Below are 22,065 nucleotides of genomic sequence, written 5' to 3' on the forward strand. Positions count from 1 at the left end.
ATGTCACCGTGGATAACAAAGAAAATTCGCTGCCTAGAAGTAGAAGGTGGAAGGATCCGAGCGAGGGTCCAGGTCAGGTCATGTGAACGGACGGAACACCCAACAGTCGCACTGCACTTCACTTCACTTCTCCCCCACTTGAGCCTCGAGGAGGGGAAGAACAGAGCAGCTCCCGCACTTGCTAGCCCCAGCCCCAGCCCGCAGGCGACTCGAGAAATCGCCGGCAATCCGGCTCCGGCTCTCCAGATTCCTCTGCCTCTTCTCCTCAAGGTATCTTTTCTTCTTCTTCCTGCCATTTCGCACCCACCTCATCCCGTCTCCCCCTTCCGCTCCGTGCAGTTTTGGGGGTTTGGGGGTTTTTGGACCGGCGCACCACGCCATCCGGTCCGGGGCCGACGGTCAATGCATCTCTCATTCGGGGTAGGATCATCTGTTTGGCCTTTGTCTGGAAGGTTTCTAGATTTGATTAGGCCCAAATCGAGTGGTTTCTTGAGGTCGGATGTGAGAAATTAAAATCACATCAGAATCGGGGTTTGGGCAGCACCTAGGTTTGCCGCCGAGGCTTGCGAGCACCCGAATCTGTGACCATGTTTAATTACGCTCCTGTGCATTCTGATGTTCGTGCTGGCTATCTGGCAACGAATGTGCTGGCTTATTTCGTCTCCGTCTCTTGTTCCTGAGGTTGGGAATTGGGATGGTTGGATTTGGCTGAGCTTCTTGTTCCTGCCAGTGATTATATATTTTCTGAAGGAAAATGCATGCTCTTTTGGTATGCTTGCTGGCTTGCCGCGGACTATATTAGTGGGATTAGAATAAAAACATGGAATGCTGGCATTTATTTTGTGATGAAATCGTTCATCTTTCCTTGAGCTTACAGATTTTGTGTTGTGTTTGTTACCAGTGCTAGTTATGCCCACAATTAAATGTTGCCATCTGTTGGGTCATGGTGTTTTCATTCGTCCCAAAATAAGTGACTCAACTTTATACGACTTTAGCACAAACTTGAGTCACTTATTTTGGGACGGAGGGAGTATGTACATGCAAGGGTGAAAGTACACAAACGATATTTTCAATGCACTCCATACATTTCACTGTCTTTTGTTATCTTCTTCAGGATGGATCCTAGTAGCTGCAAAAGGCAGAAGCATGATACTGGGCATGATAGCTCGCCAGGCACCCAGTCCCCGTCAAGCATCATCAGTCATAACAGATCTGTGCGTCTTAGGTTTCTCGAACGATTCGACGAGTTGAAGTATGGGAGTGCCACTGAAGATTACAAGGCAATCGAGAGAAAGAAGCACCAACTTATCAGCACCCTTGAAAAGCTGCAACAAGTACCTATCAAGTTGCCCTGTGCCAGCACGGCGCTGGAGACATCAGATGCAGGATTACATGGTGCTGCACAAAGTGGGAAAAATATTAGTTCTGATAATATTGTCGACTTGGATCAGTATGATGTTGGAGATCATACCCATGGTAACATGGACAATACTGAGGCTCAGAAAATGGTCATTTTACTTGATTCTGATGATGAGGACATGGTTAAATCCTTTGGAGATGGAAATTTATCTGGTTCTAAGCAAAATGCCGATTTTACCCAAGATTGCATGCCGGCTGAGCAGCCTTGCCAAGACCAGGACATCATCATGCCCAATGATGAGAATATCAATTCTGAAGCTCAACTTGTAGTTGATCCAGGAAAGGACAGCATGGGTATCAACAATGAGGTGCATTCAACTCATCGCAAAAAAACTCTGTTTTTTCAATGCATCTTGTTTCCCTCAAAATATAGTATAATGGACAATTATGCATGTTTTTACTGCCTGCAATAGAAATTATTCATTCCCATGATCGCAACAAATAGGTTACATGATCATTAACAAAGCAGTGACGGATTAAACCCATAGATCATCCTTTTAATGCACAACTGCCTCATTACTTAGTTAAGCCTCATGAACTGCTTAAAATTCTCGAGTTCGTTGAAACTTATGCCAACATGATAAGTTACTTTGTGTTGAAATTAGTTATTACTGACTAGCTGACATCTGTGTTTCAAGCCCAAGGAAATTGCTTTATCTGATGGCCATGATACTTCAGAGCCACAACAACTGAACAAGCAAGGACATGATGACATAGACATTTACAATGAGGTCTGCGTCGCTGTTCACTCTGGAAATGATAATTAATATTGTTGAATCATGTTTTTTTTTCTATATCGTTCAATTAGAGAACTACTGGTAATCATCGAGCATGTTCATATTTATGCCTAGATGCTAATCAATATCATATCTCGATAACATCAGAAGTCCTTGGCCATTTTATATTGTTATATTGCGCTTGAAGCAACTCGATGATGTTTCTGAAGTAAATTTCTAATATGTTTTCTTACAAGATTACATTTTTTTTTGCATATCCTGCTTTTGCCCTGTTCAGTTGCAGGGAAATATGATTTTAGTTTCATCATTTTTTTCTAGAAAATATGCCTACTCAGTTTCAAAAAAAGAAAAACTGATTGATTATTTCACATATGACTATACGGGAGATAATATTGTCTATTACTCGCAATATCTGGATTGACAAATGTATTTGTTTCTCCCATTAATTTTCACTATCTTGCATTTCAACAGAGTCGTGATGAGGAGGAAGAAACAAAGGAAGGAGAAGGTGAAGATGTCCAAATAAAAGGATGCATGGAGAACAACAGTATATCTGATGTAGATTCTTATGAAATATCTTGTGAGGTCATACAAAGTGAATCCATGGCAAAGGGAAATTATAATCACATTGATACCATTGACAATCCAGTTGATGAGCTGGATGACCTTTGGAAGGAAATGTCGGTTGCACTGGCAATGTCGAAGGTATCTGTTTAATAAACTAATTGCAATTATCTTCTTCCCTTTGTTTGTTTCTTATACCAAGTTAGATCTCAGCATTTCATGATGGATTACCTCAGTGCCTAGCTCTCTTCATAATTGTTTTCATGCGGCAGTAATGAAATGGTTCTCAGCAAACACGCCCCATAGAAAACAATATTTGTAGTACATGCGTATAGTTGAGCACCATTTCTTCTTCTAGTACTTGGTGTATATTATCTAAGTTAAAAACAATATTCCCCCTGTGAATGTTGGCTTCCCCATAATGCCTGAGGTCAGTTATGTGACTATTTTGCATTTAATTACTGCAAGGTTTAGTGTTGGAGCACACGATCTTACTGGTTGTCTTGAAACAGACAGTTTTGCATTTGCATCCAATCATTTTTCGTTCTCACCCACATATTTTGATGCTCTACCATCATCATACTACTGTTTTGTATTCCTTTACACATTCTCTTTGTATTATTTTCTACCATTACTTGCTTTTTGATGAGTCTGACCAACATAGTTTATCTAACCAGACCATTGGAAGTGATCACAGTATTGTTCCGTCAGAGAAGAATAGTTCTGAAGTAGTGGATGATTGTCATCATGACTTCGTGATGAAAGATGATTTGGGCATTGTGTGCCGTGTTTGTGGTTTGATCCAGCAACGCATTGAGAATATTTTTGAGTTACAGTGGAAAAAGGTATGTAGTATCCAGTCCAAATTAGTCCAATTTACTTTCTTGAATACTCTATAGAGATAACTACTAAAAGATTCAAAGTACACAACTTCATTTGGCATCAGAACATCAACTAGTTATAGCGTCTTCTTGTCAATCAAATCATTGATGATTAGTTCTGGATGTCATCATTCATTAATTTTCTTCACCGGTTTATTTGTCATTAGTAATTAATAGATCGAAAAAAATTCCTATACGAGCACCCATGACATGTGTTTTAGATTTTGACTAATTCAGTTCATTTTTGTTTGTTAATTTCTACTTTCTCTGTTCAAATCAGCGCAACCGATCCTACAGAACGTACCCGCAAGAACCCAGAAACTGCAACAATCTAGAGGCAGCTACTAATCCTTCAGGAGATATTCTTCAAGTTGCCCCTGGTACTCTGTCAATCCACCCTCAGCATTCAGAACGGATGAAACCTCACCAAGTGGAAGGTTTTAATTTCTTGATCAAGAACTTAGCAGATGAGAACAACCCTGGAGGTTGTATTTTAGCACATGCACCAGGTTCTGGAAAGACTTTCATGCTGATTAGCTTTGTTCAAAGCTTCCTGGCCAGATACCCGGCAGGAAGGCCATTGATTATCCTTCCAAAGGGCATTCTGGCAACATGGAGAACAGAATTTGTCCGTTGGCAAATTAAGGACATGCCCATTCCACTGTATGACTTCTACTCCTGCAAAGCTGATAGCCGGTCTGAACAACTCAATGTTTTGAACCTGTGGGAAGAAAAGAGAAGCATATTGCTGCTAGGGTATCAGCAATTTGCATGCATAGTGTCGGATCAGACGTATAAAGCAGAAGCAGTCATGTGCCAAGAGAAGTTGCTGAAGGTCCCGAGTCTTGTCATTCTAGATGAAGGCCACACTCCGAGAAATGAGCAAACTGACCTACTCAATGCACTTGGAAGTATAAGGACTCATAGAAAAGTGGTGCTCTCAGGAACCTTGTTTCAGAACCATGTCAAGGAGGTCTTCAACATCTTGAACCTTGTCCGGCCAAAATTCTTGAAACGGAGCGATCTCGTGCGATAGTGAAGCGCGTACTAAGCAAGGTGGACATGTCGGGGAAAAATGCAAGGTCAAGGAACATTTCAGATAAGTTCTGTGATTTGGTTGAAGAAAACCTTCAGAAGGACGCAAATGATAAAATGAGAGCGATGATCATCGAGAGTCTACGTGAGCTAACTGCAAACGTGCTCCACTATTATCAAGGCGAGCTTTCGGAGGAGCTACCAGGACTTTTGGACTTGACCGTTTTTCTGAAAATGAGTACCGAGCAGGAAGAGATCCTGAGGGGTTTGGTGGGATTGGGGAAATTCAGCAAAAGTGCAAAATGCAGTGCTGTTTCTCTTCATCCATGCTTAAAGGATATCCAGAACATTAAAGACAAGAACCGAGATATTGTCGTTGAGAAGATCGGTTCCATCATGCGTGGAATTGATATCAAAGTTGGGGCAAAGGCAAAGTTTATATACAATTTGTTGTGTCTGTCAGAAGCTGCAGGAGAGAAGGTACTCGTGTTCAGCCGGTACGTGCGTTTTCTGATTTTCTTGGAAATGCTGGTCGTAAGAGAGAAAGGATGGGTTCCAGAGATGCACATTTTCAGCATGACGGGTGAATCAACTCCAGACCAGCGAGACAAGGCGGTCGAGAGATTCAACCAATCACCGGACGCTAAGGTTTTCTTCGGTTCCATCAAGGCATGCGGCGAGGGCATCTCCCTCGTCGGTGCGTTGCGCGTTGTCATTCTGGACGTCCATGAAAACCCTTCTGTGATGCGCCAGGCGATTGGTCGTGCTTTCAGACCAGGTCAGTCCAAAATGGTGTACTGCTACCGCCTTGTCGCTGCCGACTCGCCGGAAGAGGAGGATCACAACACGGCCTTCCGAAAGGAATGGGTGTCCAAGATGTGGTTCGAATCGAACGATCTTTGTGGCAATGATGATTTTGAGCTTGCCAGTGTGGACGTTTCAGAGAGCGGGGACAGGTTTCTTGACAACGAGGCGTTGCGACAAGATATCAAATCTCTATACAAAAGGTATGTGTACCCTAATCGTGTGAAACATTTTGTTTTTCTGCTAGGATGTTGAATGCATCAATGAGTGCACCAAACGTCATTTTCTTTGCAGGTGAATGGCAGTGGCAAGCGCTAACGAACCAGTGAGAGAAAGAACCCGGGCAGGAACTGAAGTTTGAACTTTCTATGCTTCTTTGCAGTGTTTTGTTGATCGTCTTAATCGTGATCGTATGAAGAGATATAAGAGGGTACAAGTGTACTAGTACAAGTATTTGCACTCTGAAATGCTAAGTGTCTAGTGGACAAGTATGCAGTTGGAAAAGTCAAATTATCTTGATTTTTTTTAGATTTTATTGTTCATCTTGGAGCCAAAATGCCTGTTGATTGCGGATTGCCGCAAGACCATCCTTAATTCGTGTTTTTTGCCCTGGGGGTGGGATCACCACTAGACCATCAGTCTAACAGGGTCCAGTTCCATGTGATTTACAGCTCAAGAAATGTCGGCTGGTTGATTCTGTAGGTTCGATGAAGATAGGAGTAGATGTCATGAACACCAAAAGAAAAACACTCTGAAGGAAAACAAACACGGAACAAAAACAACTGCACACCAGAGTTCAGAATGGCCTGCAAACAAGTTCAGAAAGACTGTTAGGTTCTTATCTGAGATTCCGTCTATACGGAGCATATGTTGGTTTAGAATTGCTCGGGAATTCATTGATAGTGACTTTTGAAGTTCTAGGTTTTCTAGTCTACTCCTCTTTTTTCTCGATCGAGCCGCTTTCCCTCATTCTACTCGTCCAGCCCTCTTCACGAACTTGTACAATCAATGCCACAAAGGTAGCAAACTCGATTATCGAATATATAAGGAAAGAGGCGACGGTTTGGCACCAGATATCCGGGGTGTGTGGAAAGAGCAGCTGTGAAAAGCGGAAAAACCATCAAAAAACGACGATTGCTCCTGAAGGTTTCCACAGAAAGACCCCTTGGTTCTGGCAAACAGATCACAATTACAGGTACCTGGGAGCATACCGATGGACTGAACAAAATACGAACATTTAACATAATATAGTCATAGATCTTAGGTTGTAACTTGATCATGAGCGAATTTGATCCTGGAAACAGTGATGTTCTGATTCTTCATAATATATACTCCAACATGGAACACTGAACAGAAAAATGCAGCAGAGCTAGCAATGGTAGAAGCTTCAACATATACATTTCCCATGCAGGCATGATGAGCACAACAGTAGCAAAGAATTGACCAACGAGGCATCGACGCAACATTATCCAACACTTACAAACAAGTCTCTGTAGAGTGGTTCTTTTCAGCAGTTTCTGTAGACTGGAACTCTGGAATCACTGCAATCACCCCAAGAAATGAGGACAGAATGAAAAATCTATTTGTGGTACTCCCTCCGTCCCATAATAAAAAACGCTCTTACATTATGGGATGGAGGGAGTAGAAAAAAAGATTTTGCAGCATCCTTGTTTACCAGGAGTAAGGATTTGAGCATACATGAGTTACAAGAAAATCATCAAACTGTAACCAAGCAACTACTCCATCCGTCCCATAATTGCAAAAACGTCTTATATTATGGGACGGAGTAGTAGTAGAAATTAATGAGAGATGGGTTGATTTGCAGATAACATAGAGATTCAGAGATAAAATCTGCAGTGCTTATCCTATGTAAACTCTATATAGAGATTCAGAGATTATGACATGCTAACTTCATTTTCGAGTTGGTTACAGTCTACATAGGATAAGCTCTGCATAGTATACATGACAAAACAATATAGGGAAGCACTGCAGATAACATAGAGATTCAGAGTTTACAGAGGATAAGCTCGATAGCAACTACTGCATATTTAGGCTCCAAAATAAGAATAACTTAGTTCGAGACTGCAGATAACATAGAGATTCAGAGTTTACAGAGGATAAGCTCGACAGCAACTAGTGCATATTTAGGCTCCAAAATATGAATAACTTAGTTAGTTGATAACTGAAGTTTAAATTTGATTAGGTTCTTCTAAGCGTGTTGTCGATCCTTGATTGTCTTCAGTTGATACATTTCCAGTGCTGCATTGTGGCTCTAACTCCTCCATGACAGTTGCTAGGCAGTCGGATGTTACAAAAGCAGGCAGACCACACTCCAATCTTTTGTCTGGGATCCAGGTAGTCGTGCATCCAAACAGCATGATATTTCTGTAGTCGCGTGAGATCTTAGATTCATCAAAATTAACACTCCAAGTCCTACCTAAGTAGGGCAGGCTGTAGTATGGGGACATGTATGTAGCAGCGCTAACCCCAATCTTACAACAGATGGCGATAACATGAGAGCAAGGCTTGTGAAGTAGCTGCGGCTTGCTGCATGAACAGGTGGCAGTTTTTTCAACTGTGGATCCTTCAGACTTATTCCTGCTGAGGGTATATTCCGACTTCAGGTGAACAGTCACCTCCCTCTTCCTTCCCTTAACTGTAAACTTCCGATCCAATACCTCACCACGAGCATTCTTCTCATCGGCATACGTATACGTAAGTGTATGCGTCTCGGATTTCTGCATTTTGGAATTCATGTCAACCTGGACACGTTCCGGGAAGTTAATTGATGGGTTGCCAATTGCTTTGTTTGCTGCAGCACTTGTGTTCTCGAAGTACTTTACCAAGCGCCGAAATGTTACCTCCACTATCGCACTGAGAGGAAGGCATGTGATCCCTTTCAATACAGGGTCATTCTTATATATATCAGCTATATCACTGCCCATGATGCCATACCTTGCTCCATCTCTGTCATATGCCAGTGACCACTTCTCCTTCGGTTTCAGACTGATCCAATCAGAGAACTTTGTTATCTTCCCTTTGGTGTCATCGGCATGATCTTCCTTCACATCCTTCACATAATCATGTTGGTTACATGGGCTTTGCGCCTCAAGCTCTGCCACATCATGCTTGACTGATTCCTGCTGCATTTCCCCACTAGCCCCACGTTCTTTCTCTGCCATATATGTCGACGTTAACTCGTCTAGCTCCTTCCAGATTTTACCAAACTTATGGCGTCGCTTCTGCTGGCAAAGTCTCTTGAAAATCAGCAGCAGCTTCTTGTCGCCAAAATACGCAAAGAAGTTTTCAGCAAGGTCTTCCATGCACCACCGGCTTTCTGCTTTACGCCACTGTCGATATTGATATTTCAGAAGGTCTTCCACAGCATCAATCAACTCCCTTTTGTAGTCGTGTATAAGACACACATCAGACTGATGCACCACTGCTCGCTCCAAATTCCTAAGAAACCACAACCAACTTTCCTTGGTCTCACCCTCAACTATAGCACATGCTACTGGAATGGAAAAATCATTAGCATCCGATGCCACAGCAGTCAACAACATCCCTTGATATTTCCCACATAGTGGTGTGCCCTTGATGCATAGCACAGGGCGACAGGTACGGAAGGCCTGTAAGCACTGTCCAAATGCCCAAAACATACGGTGCAGGACTCGGAAACCCTTACAGTCTGCAACCTCTGCATCCTTGATGTCAACAAAACAACCAGGGTTCTTGCGTGCTATTTCCTTAAGCAACCTCGGGGCAAAGTTGTGTGAATCATAAAAGGTGCTGAATTCCCTCTCCAGAGCAAACTGTCTTGCCCTCCACGCCTCAGCGGGACTAATCTTCTCGCCTAAGGGTCCAGTGAGATAATGTACCAATTCCTTAGCTGTCATCGTCAGATCATCCACAAGGTCACGGAAGGCGTAGCGACTACTTGCCAGGAACTCCATCCCAGGCAACATAACCGTGGCCAGTTGAGAGTAATCATCATGTACGGCTTTGAGCAAAATGTCGTAGTGCTTGACCTCAGAAGATTGCACATACAACATGAACTTCTGCGTCACATGTTTTTTACTCTTCAATTTATTTGCAAAGGAACTCCAGCATTTGTCAGTCAAAAACTCATGCATGCCCCACGGGTAGTCCTCCAAAGAATAGTCCGGTTCGGAGGACTCTTCGTCAAAGAAATCAGTTTTGCGTTGCTTGAGGAACCCCTTGATACCGAGATCTTGTGTTTCTGGATGGAGCCGGAACAGCCTGAAGATCCAGAGCTGTAGATCCACCAATGACATGGACTGTAGCTGCAGCGGTAGCTCGCCAATTAAGTGGGCACATTTGTTTTCCAAATCGTTGCCACGCACGCGGGAAAACGGTTCTCTACGTCCATAGTACACAGGCATCTGAATTGGTTCTTCAACTTCAACCTACACCACCAAACAATGCCACAACACAGATGCAACAGATTCAGACGAACCAAACAACCAAGCAAGTGCTAGGAATAAATTCAGACCAACTGAATTATCAAGTGAATACAGTGAACTACAGACCTGCGGCTTGTGAGCCTTCCTGACTACCTTGGCCGTCGCCGGGGCCTTCCGCTTCCTCGCGCCGGCGACCGTACACTGCGAGATCAGAACACGCAGATCTTCAACGAAACGGGTGGCGGCGAATCCATCGAGTGGTGCCCGGAGGGCGGCGAGGAGAGCGTACCGGCTGGGGGACGGGGAGCGCGTCGGGGCCGGCGAAGGAGGGGGCTTCAGCGGCATCGGCGCCGGCGCGTGGTTCGTCCATCCCCGGCTTCGTCGGAGCAGGGTTGCCGCCGTCGGAGACCAGGCCGGCGTGGGTTTCCATCTCTTTCTGTGAGCACATTTGGGGAATGGGAATGGGAAGAGGGTTTTCCCTCGCTTCTGGAGTTTTTCCCTCCATTTTCTCGTGACAGGCCGCTCGCCAGGAGGTTCCGCGAGCTTTTGTACCTGGGCCGTTATTTCCATTTGCTGTTGGGCTCTCATCCCCACTAAAAGCTCGCAATATTTTCTCGAAAACAAAAGCTCGTAATAAAACAGCAGACACCCCTAAAAGAAACAGTAGAACATATAAGATGGAAACCATGTTACACTGAAAACATGTACAAATTCAAGCTTAAAATCATTTGGGAGGTATGAACAACAAAAAAATCAGCAATGAATAGTGACAAAAGGTGCAACATTATTTTTTGACCTCACTATGCATGGGAAACTTGTTTTTTCTTTATTACCTCCCAAATGAATATAGATTTGACTATCAAAATTTTCAATGTATTTGGTAAAAATAAATAAGTTTGACTTGTGACAAAACTGAAACTTCAATTAATTTGCAAACAGAAGGATTTGAATGGAAGATCCTTACTGCCATAATATAATCAGGGGGAGACTTGTGTGAGATCTCAGATTAGGTGAGATCAATGAGATCAATATTTTTAAAAAAAAATCTACATGTTCAAACATTCTCAAAAAAATTGTAGACACACCTCAATGGTTGATGTTCAACCTCAAAAAGTTTCAGCTTCTAATTCGACCTGTGTTAATAGAAACAAAAAAAGACAAAATTGGATGTGAATAATGTCAAAGTACTTTTCACCCAAAGCTATCACTATTCACATAGAATTTGTCTTTTTTGAATCTCGAAATGTACATCGAGTTTTGAGCTGATTTTTTTCTGAGTTGTAGACATACCGCACATGAATGTTGTCAAATAACTTCACAAATAAGAATTTTTAGGGTTGATCTCACGATCACATAACATGAGATCTTACACGATCACCTAACCTTAGTTCAAAATTGCGACACCTATTTTGGACCGGAGTAATCACCACCAGTAGCAACGGTTGCAGGGTGCTCCTAGCACATCACGAAAAAAAAGGTGTCCACATCAAAAAGAATTAAACACAGTCCAGCTGTCCAGCTCCGTGTTCTTTCATTCAAAATCTTTCTGGGCAAGAGTGATTTTATTCATTTAATGGACATGGTTGTTGGCCTGTTCCAACTCGAGAATGGTTGATTAATTTTGTATATTCATTATTCATCAGCAAGCAACTTAGCTAGTTCGATGAGGTTACGAATAGGTGTCATGAACAACACAAGAAAAACGTTCTGAAGGAAAAAACACATAACAAGAAGAACTGAATTCAGAATGGTTCTCTGTCTGTACACGCAAAGAAGTTCAGAAAGATCTTGGAAATTGTTTCATCATCCAACACTAAGCAGAAAAATGCATTTTTTATGGTTCTTTATAGTATGTTGTTTCGTCACTGATTACACAACGGAAAAAATACAGCAGGAAATTACTTTCCTCCCAAGAAAAAACATGATGAATGATGAATGATGAAGAACAGTAGCAAAGAATTGACCAATAATGCAACATTATCTCTGTACATATCATTTTTTCAAATTAATGATGAATAGGCAGTATTCGTTCAGTTTCTAGCGTGAAAAAAACATAACATCATATTTGTTTTTGTAAAGACCAACTTAACACGGGTAAATGTGCTAACAGAGCAAACTGAAAGGAGCATGTCAACACCTGATGGCAAATCTGTAGGCTGGCTATTTAAAAAAAATCTGTAGACTGGAACTCTGTACCACATTTGCATATGGATTCAGAGAAATTGTTCACGATGGACAGATCTTGGCAGCATTATTCTTGCAGAGAAATATATTTAAACAAGAAATGATGTCTTCTAGAATGATTTGGCATTCGAGCATGCAAGAGTTCCAACAAAATTATCAAACTGTAATGGTGTAACCTACTGGGAAAATAAAAATAGAGGGGTCGATTTGCAGTCTCCCATGGGCGTAGTAACCATATTGTCTTAATATGCCTAAAATTCAGTTTTCACGCACTGCAAATAATACCAGAGGTTCAGAGTTTACATAGGATAAGCTCGACAGTGACTACTGCCTATTTAGGGCCCAGAATATTAATAGCTTGATACGTGATAACAGAAGTTTAAATCTCATTAGGTTCTTCAGTGCATGTTGTCGCTCCTTGATTGTCTTCAGTAGATCCATTTCCAGTGTTGCATTGTTGCTCTGACTCGTCCGCAACAGTTTCTAGGCAGTCCGATGTTACAAAAACAGGAAGACCACACTCCAATCTTTTGTCTGGGATCCAAGTTGTTGTATTGCATTCAAATGGCGTGATATTTCTGTAGCCGCGTGAGATCCTATATTCATCAAAATTTCCACTCCAGATCCTACCTAGGTAGGCCAGGCTGTAGTATGGAGACATGTATGTAGCAGTGCTAACCCCAATCTGACAACAGACGGCAATGACATGAGTGCAGGGCATGTGAAGCAGCTGTGGTTTGTTGCATGAACAGGTGGCACTTTCTTGTATTGTGGATTCGCCAAACTTACTTATGCTTTCCGATTTCAGGTGAACAACCTCATTCTTCTGCCTCGACTGAACTGTAAAATTCCGAAACTCTTTCCCCTGGAAAACATTTCTTGTTTTGGTGTCTAGGCTAATCACGCGATGCATCTTGGATTTCTGCATTTTTGAATTCATGTCATCCTGGACCCGTTCAGGGAAGTTCATTGATGGGTTGCCAATTGCTTCATTTGCTGCAGCACTTGTGTTTTTGAAGTGCTCTACCAAGCGCACAAATGTCACCTCCACTATCGCACTGAGCGGAAGGCATGTTATCCCTTTCAATACAGGGTCATTCTTGTATATATTTGATATATCAGCGCCCATGATGCCGTACCTGGCCCCCTTCGTGTCATGCACCAGTGACCACTTCTCCATTGGTTTCAGACAGATCCAGTCAGAAAACTTTGTTACATTTCCTTCGTTTTCATTGGCATGATCTCATTCCTCTTCAGAGTCCACTGAATCAGGTCGGTTCCACAGGCGTTGTGCCACCAGGTCTACCTCATCATGCTGGACTAACTCTTGCTGCATTTCCCCACTAGTACCACCTTCTCTCTCTGCTGTATATTTTGTTGTCAACTCATCGAGCTCCTTCCAGATTTTAACAAACTTATTTAGTCGCCTCTGCTGACAAAGTTTCTTGAACATCAACACCAGGTTCTTGTCACCAAAATATGCAAAGAAGTCTTCGGCAAGGTGTTCCATGCACCACCGGCTTTCTACTTTCCCCCATTGTCGCCGATCGGAACTTAGAAAGTCCTCTATAGCATCGATCACCTCTCTTTTGTAGTCATGTATAATGCAAACATCCGATGGATGCCTCACTGGTTGCTCCAAATTCCTAAGAAACCACATCCAGCTTTCCTTGGTCTCCCCCTCAACGACGGCACATGCTACTGGAATGGAGTAACCATTAGCATCTAATGCTACAGCAGTCAACAGCACCTCTTGATATTTCCCGCATAGTGGTGTGCCTTTAATGCATAGCACAGGGCGACAATGATTGAAGGCCTGCACGCACTGCCCAAAAGCCCAAAATATATGGTGAAGGACTCGAAAGTTGTCACATCCTGCAACCTCTGCATCCTTGATGTCTACAAAACCCCAAGGGGTTTTACATGTTATGTCCTTAAGTAACCTTGGGGCAAAGTTGTGTGAATCGTAAAATGTACCAAACTCCCGCTCCAGAGCCTTCTGTCTAGCCCTCCACGCCTCAAGGGGGTTCATCTGCTCGCCATAGTGTTGAGCGAGATAAGCTATAATTTCCTTAGGTGTCATTGACAGGTCTTCCACTAGGCGGAGGAAGCGGAAGTTAGAAATTGTCAGGCATTTCGTCCCAGGAAACACAACCCGTGCCAACTGAGAGTAATCATCATGCACGGCTTTGAGCAAAATAGCATAGTGCTTGATCTCAGAGCATTCTGCATACAACATGAACTTTTGCATCACATTCCTTTTCCGCTTTAATTTATTGGCAAAGGCACTCCAGCACTTGTCAGTTTGAAAGTAACATGTGTCCCAAGGGCAGTACTCCATATACCAGTCAGGTTCGAAGTCGTCGAACAAGTCAGTTTTGCGTTGTTTGATGAACCCCTTAATGGCGAGATCTTGTGTTTCTGGATGGAGCCGAAACAGCTTGAAGATCCAGAGCTGTAGATCCACCAACGACATCGATTGCACAGCAGTAGTTGTCCGATTACATGTGCACAGTCTTTTACTCTAGGAGAAATGTATGAACAATCAACTAAATCACCGCCTTTCACGCAATAAAACTCTGCTCTTTGTCCGTAGTATACAGGGATCTGGATGGTTTCTTGAGCCTACACCAAACAATGGCAGCACATAGATGGAACAAATTCAGGCGAATCAAACAAGCAAGCAAGATTGCGGCGGCAGGTTATTTACTTATTGCTACAGTACAGTACAGTGCGGTACAGTACAAACCTGCTGCTTCCGAGGCTTCCTCGCCGTGGCCACCGGGGCCTTCCGCTTCCTAGCGCCGGTGGCGGCACCCTGCGAGCTCAGAACACACAAACTTCAACTAAAGGGGCGGCGGGGAATGGATCGAGTGGTATGCCGAGGCGGAGGGCGGCGAGGAGAACGTACCGGCTTGGAGGCGGGGGCGTCGGCGCCGATAGGAGAGGCGGAAGATTCGGAGGCGTGGGGTTCCGCCGCCTCCATGGGCGGCTTCGTCGGAGTAGGGATACCGTCGGTATCGGCGGCGCTTGGCAGTGGATGGGCAGAGCTCTTTTTTTTCAGAACGGAGGAGATTTCCCTCCATTTGTCGACCCTGCCCGCCAGGGCCTTGTTCAGGATGGGCCGCTGGCTTATTTTTGCTTGGGCTCGGCTCTGCAATTTTATTTTTTTGAGTTGGAATTTGGAGTTCTTTATTCAACGAAAGCACACCTAGCACAATCAGCCATAAGGCGTTTTAAGCTGCCAAGAGGTTTATGTGCTAATCAGGAAGTTCTGGTGGGGAAGCAAAGAAGGAAAACGAACGCCACACTGGGTCTCTTGGAAGTCGATGACACAACCCAAGGGAATAGGGGGTCTCGGATTCAAAGATTTTGAGTTGTTCAACTTGGCAATGCTGGCCAGGCAGGCTTGGCGCTTGCTGCAGAACCCGGAGAAACTAAGCGCCCATTTGCTAAAGAGCATCTATTTTCCATTGTCGGACTTCCTTGCGGCTGAACTGGGTAGTCATCCTAGCCAAGTTTGGAGAGCAATTATTGAGGGCCGTGATACTCTCAAGCAAGGTTTGATCAAAGGAATTGGCAATTGATCATCTAGAAACATCTGGGCACACAATTGGCTACCACGAGATGAAATGCTGCGACCATATGGGTGCTTAACACCCAACCGGCCTACCCTGGTCTCGGAGCTCATAGATCACGCGACGGCTTCATGAAACAGGCAACTCGTACGGGCAATGTTTATGCCAATGGATGTCCAGGTAATATTGGGAATCCCGCTGTGCACTCAGAATATACCGGACTTTTGGGTTTGGCACTGTGATAAGTATGGCATCTTCTCAGTTAAATCTGCATACAACATGTTGGTGGCAACGAGGCAAAGGAGGGAGGCTTGGCTTGAAGGAACGACAGGTCCGTCAAGTTCGAGAGCAGATGAGGGATCGTGGAAATCTCTTTGAAAAACTGAGGTCCCAGATAAGATCCGTATGTTTCTTTGGAGACTTTCCAAACAGTCTCTGCCGACGAACGATGTTCGTGAACATCGATATATGACAGATTCGGGCCAGTGTGGTTTGTGTGGAGTCCAAGATTCGTGGTGCCACTCCTTGTTGGAATGCTCATCGTCAAGGAGTGTATGGGCTTTGACAGATGAAGATGTAACACATAAAATCACAGCTACAACTGAGCTGAACGCCAAGCATTGGTTATTCACCTTGATGGAAATGTTACCCCATGACAAATTCGTTCTTATGGCTGTTACTTTTATGGTCCATATGGCACGCTCGCCGCAAGGCCATCCATGAAGGAATTTTCCAAAGCCCTCAAGCGACACACTTTTTTGTTCAGAGTTTTATCGATGACCTCGGGATTATAAGCAACAAGCAACAACAACCCAGACCACACGTCGAGACTCCAACGGTGCAACGATGAAGACCAAAAAGGCCACCACCAGGATTCTCCAAGATCCATGTTGATGCAGCGGTGCGTTCACGAGGAGGCTCTGCAGCTGCGGTATGTAGGGATGAAGCGGTCAACTACGTTGGTAGCTCGGCTTTAGTCATTGAAGGAACTCCCGATTCAGATACATTGGAAGCGATTGCTTGCCGTGAGGCACTTGTGCTAGCATAGGATCTGACATCAGAGACTTTGTCATTGCATCAGATTGTCGGCAGGTTATTGTGGACATCAATGCGAGTGCACGAGGGAGATATGCAGCAATCATAAGCGAAATCAATCATAAAGCTCCTTTTCATTGTATTTTTTCCTTTGAGAGTCGTGTTATCAACTATGAAGCACATAGCCTAGCTAAATTTTCTTTGTCTAGACGTCCTAGACGCCACGTTTGGTTTGGTCAGTCTTATGACCAAAGACGTATCCCACTTCATGTGGATTTTGATGAATAAAGTTGTGTTTTACCTCTCAAAAAAAATAAGGCCGCTGACTAGGAAAGGAGGTACATCATCAGTCCAAGCCTCGGTCACTTGCAGCGAACAAGCTCGCTTAGCGCAAAGGTGAGCCGGGAGATTGGAAGATCTAGCTTGAATAACAAAAGAACTAAAACTAGAAGATAAATCCCCAATTTCCAGAAGGATAGGTGCCACAACAGAACGGGAATTGTGGCGAGTGTTCCAGAGGTCTACTACCTCCAGGCAGTCCATCTCCATGACGACGTTGGTCCATCCTCTAAGTTTTGCAGGAATAACGCCATTGCATAAAGATAGCCTTCGGCAATCAGAGTGTCCGTGACGTCGTGAGGCTTGCACCAGGCCCCTAGAAACCTTGTCGAAGAATGAGCCACACCACCTGCCCCTCCCTTCTCCAGAATGCTATCAATACCAGCATCCGTGTTAATTTTCACGGAATCATCATCTGGGGGGATCCATCCAAACCCAGGAAGGGTGAGGGCCTGTTCAATCGGAAGTTCCATGACAGCAGGTGTCTCAGCTCTGGGCTCTGCATTTGTTGAAGGCAACCGTGCAGCACGTCAATGTTTTGCTGTTTTCGGAGCTACACCAGTGACCTATCAATGATCCCTAGCATTGGAGGAGGAGTACAGAAGCCCGAGCTTCATGATCATCGACGACATCAAAAACTTCTTGAGGTCTTTTGTAGTAGCTAAAGTTATATTTGAGTCTAGGGAGTCCAATAAAGATGCTCATAGCTTAGCGAGAGCTAGTTTTTGTTACAAGTGGGGCGCCATGTGTGGCTGTTGCAACCCCCTGATATCGCTTGTATCCCAACTTCAGTCGTGGTTGAATAAATAAAGTGGTAATACTCCTAAAAAAAGGTCAATGTTTTGCTGTTGTGTTATCCGGGAAAACAAGACCGGAGCTGGTTTTCAGACTGAGGAAAAAGATAATTCAAGATTCTCAACAAAAAAAAGGAAAAAGAAAATTCAGGATATTATTTCACCATCGAACACTAAGACAGCAGCGGAGCTTGCGATGCGAGAAGCTTTTTTTCACGCAGGCATGATGCAGCATTTTTTTTCAGTCTAATGAATCGGCAGCATTTCTGCCAATTTCGCTGGAAAAAAAGCAGCAATAACATTACTCTGTTTTGGAAGTTTCTGAAGATACTGCAATCACTAGCAATATCATGAGGAGAAAGTGTAAAACTTTATTCGTGGTGGAAAATAAGGAACTGCACTTGGATTCAGAGAAATTGTTCAGGATGCTCATCTCTTTGCATCATCCTTGCTTGCAGAGAGGAACGTATCTAAACAAGATCTGATTGGAATTTGAGCACGACAAAATCATCAAACTGTAACTAACTAGAAAAGGAGTTATTTTGCAGTCCCCCATGGGCGTAGTAACCACTAAAGATTCAGGGTTACATATGACAAACTTGATAGTCGCTTGAGATCTTAGATCCACACAAAAGTTCCACTCCAGGTCCCTTGGGTTACTGGGAAACTTTAACGTAGTGAAATTCATAATATTTAAATGGACATGAAATTTTCTTAGGGGTTCTGGATATGCAACACTGATATTGCACATAATTCAAATGAAAAGCTATGATCTGAGAAAAGCCAAATCTATTTGTCAAATAGCTACAATATGATGCAACCTCTTGACAATTAGATTGCAGTATCTCAAACCAGAATATCTTCTAACCAATAACTGTCCCAAACATGGTTATGTGGCTCACCACTCACACTTTTCTGACTAGAGCGGCAGAATGTATTAAGAAGTCATAGATGCATACAACAATCATATATACAGAAAGTTACTCAAATGCTCTGCACAAATTCAGGCCAACAATTTTTCATTCATGTCTGAAATTGATTACAATATGACTTGATAGTCGATACATTCAGGACTTGCTTGGCCAACAATTTTTCCTTCATGTCTGAAATTTATTACAATACGACTTGATAGTCGATACATTTAGGACTTGCCTAGCCCAAAGCTTCACCCACAAACACACACACAAGAGTTCACTAACCAATGTTACTCGTCGGAAACTGCAACTTTAACTCACCAAGACGCCCAATGCCTAAGAATCCAGTTCAGCCAAGATTAATTTTACAGGAGAGTCAGCATAGTCTCCAGATGCTAGGCAGCTCACATGATTATGTGTGTATCGACAAGTTCAATTCTACTCCTTTTTCCTGCTACAAGCCGGGTAGCAAATGGGCGTTTTGGATTTTGCGGCGAGTGCGTCTTACGCTCTGTCTCGTGCCGGAATTGCAGTACATGAGTTTCCTTTTTAGGCTCATCTGCTTTACTTTGATTTATTGAAAATGCCCTTTATTTACTTAAACCCTTAACTTAGGACCAGGTGTGGATGTAGTGTAACTATGCCGTACACATCTTAACAAGATTTTTGCTGCCTAGCTAGATGGAGACTCTGCTGACACTCTAGTAAAATTACTAATGACTGAACGGGATTCAAAGAACACTAGAAATCTTGGTAAGCAAGTGCAGAACCTAGAGGGACAAAGATTAGATGAAACTTATGTGTGCATGGTTTAGGAAGCAACTAAAAGACTAGGGAAGGCATAATACCACTGGACGCAGCCAAGGAATTGGTTGCTTCCTTGGTGCTGCAGCGGTGACACGGTTTTGCTTCGGAATCTTGCAGCTGAGCTCCCCCATCCCCCTTCTTGCGTGCAGAGTTGAAACTGCTGGAGTCATCTTCTTCACACCGGGCGCAGCAGCAGTGAGAGGCAGTGGTGTAGAGCCGACGAAAGAGCAAGCCTTGGAAGCGACCTGACGAGAGACCTTCTTCACAGGCGCAGCAGCAGTACTCCTACAAATTTGCAACTAGATTACATAGTTGGCAACTTGTAGCTTGCAACTAGATTCCTCTGCTCCCTCTGCTTTTCTCACTGCCGACTCTTCTCCTCTGATGCAAGACTACCACCAAGAAGCTTGCACTGCTGATGATTTCTTCCCCTGCTTCCATCACCCGTGGATTTGCATCGCTTGAGCAAAGTCCCGTCGACGAGCCATCTCGAGGAGGTGAGCTTGATAACGCCATGCTTGCTGTCGTGCTTGGAGCAGCCCCTCAGGGGACTTGGTCACGTCGGAGTGATGGATCCAGGGGTCGTTGAACTGCACGGTGTCCGCCATCTGCTCCACCTTTCGCCGGGCCTCCGCTCGGCTGCGCTCGATGTCGCACCGACGGCTGGCCTCTTCTTCGGAGGCAGAGCGAGCCTTGTCGAGGCGAGCCATGGTGAGGCGAGCGTTCTCGATCAGTTCGCGCATGCTGATCTGCGGCTTCGGTTGCACAGCAGTGGCAGGCAGTGGTGTAGAGCCGACGAAAGAGCAAGCCTTGGAAGCGACCTGACGAGAGACCTTCTTCACAGGCGCAGCAGCAGTGGCAGGCAGGCAGATTGGAGCCTTGGAAGCCGGGCGCTTGCGGTGGTGGCAAGCGGACTCCTCGTCTTGAGCCATCTGGCGTCCACGGGCACGGATGGCGCACCGGACATCCACGGGGTCAGCACCAGCAGCAGCCAGCAAGGTGGTGGCAGGCCCAGGGCGCGCGACGGAGGCAATATCAGAGGCATCGAAGGAGCCAGGCATCGCCGGCGCATGGCTGCGTTCTCCGTGGTTGACACACCAGACACGGACGGGATCAACATGGGCCGCCTTGGCAGGAGCAGCGACATCAGATGCGGCCGTGGCGGCGTGGCGATGGGGACGCCCTCCATGGTCGATGCCGTAGCGGCGGAGTTCTTGGGCGGCCGTGGCGGCCTCCTTGGCGAGGCCGTTTTCCTCGAGACGGCGCTGGAAGTCGGCGTCCCAGCGGGCGAGGGACTCCCGGGACTCACCGGTGGCCTTGGCCAGGCTGTGCTTGGTCCAGTACTGGAGCACCCTCTCGAGGGTTGCGCGAGGGCACCCGCATCTCCAGCGGGAGGGCTTGGGCGGCGGCCGGGCGACAGTCCCACGCCGGAGCGACGAGCACCTTGCCGTCGGAGCTACGGAGCTGGAGCACCTTCGCCGCCATCGATGCCGCGTCTTGGATTGGATCTGGGGATCGGGGAGGGAGGCGGACGAATCGAGTTGGAGCCGCTGCCCCCGCAAGCGCTTTTATTCATCGGAGAGCTCCTGGTTCTTACCGGACTCGGATTACCAGCTGTCTCCGGCTGAACTGGAAATGAACTCGAACTCGAATTCACAGGGGGCAAGCCCTTGGCCGTGTACCAGCCGAGCGGGGCAGGCGATGCCACCGCGCTGGTCCGACCGGCGCACGGGTCGGCCCGCGGCATCCGCGTCTCGGCGTGCGGCTACGGCCATTCCATCAGCGGGCAGGCGCAGGTACCTGAGCTCCGCGGCGCTGGCCATGGAGATCTTCAGGTGGCGCCCTCGTTGATTTCCCAGAGATCCCCGAACAGCAGCTCCCCTCGGCGCGAGGAAGACGGCTGCATCCCTCCCGGCTCCCGTCCGCTGTCGCGCCCCGCGCCGCCTCCTCCACGAGGCCGTCAGCCGGCGCGCCCACAGGGCGCGGCTCTGTTCCTCTGTTCCTTTCTTGGCTCCGACCTCTCGGACTGCTGCTGCCGAGGGCATTTTTTTTTTAATTATCCTTTTGCCCTCACTGTCCATGTACTCAGTTTTGCCCTCAGATGTGAATTGTGCTCAGTTTTGCCCCTAGTCCGTGCGCACCGACTCGTTCCGTGAACTCTTCCGTCTCCGTCAGGTCAACCTTTTGACTCGGCCCTTACAGGTTGGACCAGGCGGCAGAGACGGCCAATTCTATTCAGACCGTTGCACGCGTGGCTTGTGGGACCCAGCAGAGAGCCTTTGAGTAGAGAGCCGTTGCGGGTGTGCTATATAAGCGGGCGACAGACAGCGGCGATGACCACGGCGACAGAGAGCACGGCGAGAGAGAGAGAGAGAGCACGACGGTCGGAAGCTAGCTGTGGAGGGCGCGGCGGCGTTGAGATCCCTTTCGGCTCCGAGCTCCATGTCTTCCTCAAGCTCCCGCGCCACCTCGCGGATGCAGAGCGGGCGCGTGTGGACATGCCTGTCTTCGTCTGTCCACGGTGCCGGGCGGGCGTTGATCGGAGGGTTT

At 45.6% G+C, this 22,065-nt stretch overlaps 3 protein-coding genes and 1 pseudogene across 3 annotated transcripts; 1 reads left to right on the forward strand and 3 right to left on the reverse strand.

Moving 5' to 3' along the window:
- Positions 1–6,083, forward strand: LOC123051831 (protein CHROMATIN REMODELING 35). The gene is made up of 8 exons (XM_044474810.1): positions 1–77; positions 1,115–1,727; positions 2,058–2,150; positions 2,628–2,861; positions 3,398–3,565; positions 3,882–4,574; positions 4,622–5,643; positions 5,735–6,083. The coding sequence occupies exons 1-8, from the start codon at positions 1–3 to the stop codon at positions 5,736–5,738; spliced, it is 2,904 nt and encodes a 967-aa protein (XP_044330745.1). The 3' UTR covers positions 5,739–6,083.
- A 1,333-nt stretch (positions 6,084–7,416) lies between these two features.
- Positions 7,417–10,356, reverse strand: LOC123051832 (uncharacterized). Its single transcript, XM_044474811.1, has 3 exons — positions 10,154–10,356; positions 9,991–10,065; positions 7,417–9,867 (listed from the first exon to the last, which is right to left on the reverse strand). The coding sequence occupies exons 1-3, from the start codon at positions 10,310–10,312 to the stop codon at positions 7,630–7,632; spliced, it is 2,472 nt and encodes an 823-aa protein (XP_044330746.1). The 5' UTR covers positions 10,313–10,356; the 3' UTR covers positions 7,417–7,629.
- A 1,935-nt stretch (positions 10,357–12,291) lies between these two features.
- On the reverse strand, positions 12,292–15,142 carry LOC123051833 (uncharacterized). The gene is made up of 3 exons (XM_044474812.1): positions 14,960–15,142; positions 14,798–14,866; positions 12,292–14,673 (listed from the first exon to the last, which is right to left on the reverse strand). Exons 1-3 carry the CDS (start codon positions 15,032–15,034, stop codon positions 14,317–14,319), a joined length of 501 nt encoding a protein of 166 aa, XP_044330747.1. The 5' UTR covers positions 15,035–15,142; the 3' UTR covers positions 12,292–14,316.
- A 3,654-nt stretch (positions 15,143–18,796) lies between these two features.
- On the reverse strand, positions 18,797–21,576 carry LOC123051834 (uncharacterized; annotated as a pseudogene).
- Positions 21,577–22,065: the final 489 nt, after the last annotated feature.

The sequence above is a fragment of the Triticum aestivum genome, chromosome 2D (genome assembly GCF_018294505.1).
Source record: "Triticum aestivum cultivar Chinese Spring chromosome 2D, IWGSC CS RefSeq v2.1, whole genome shotgun sequence".
NCBI classification, from domain to species: domain Eukaryota; kingdom Viridiplantae; phylum Streptophyta; class Magnoliopsida; order Poales; family Poaceae; genus Triticum; species Triticum aestivum.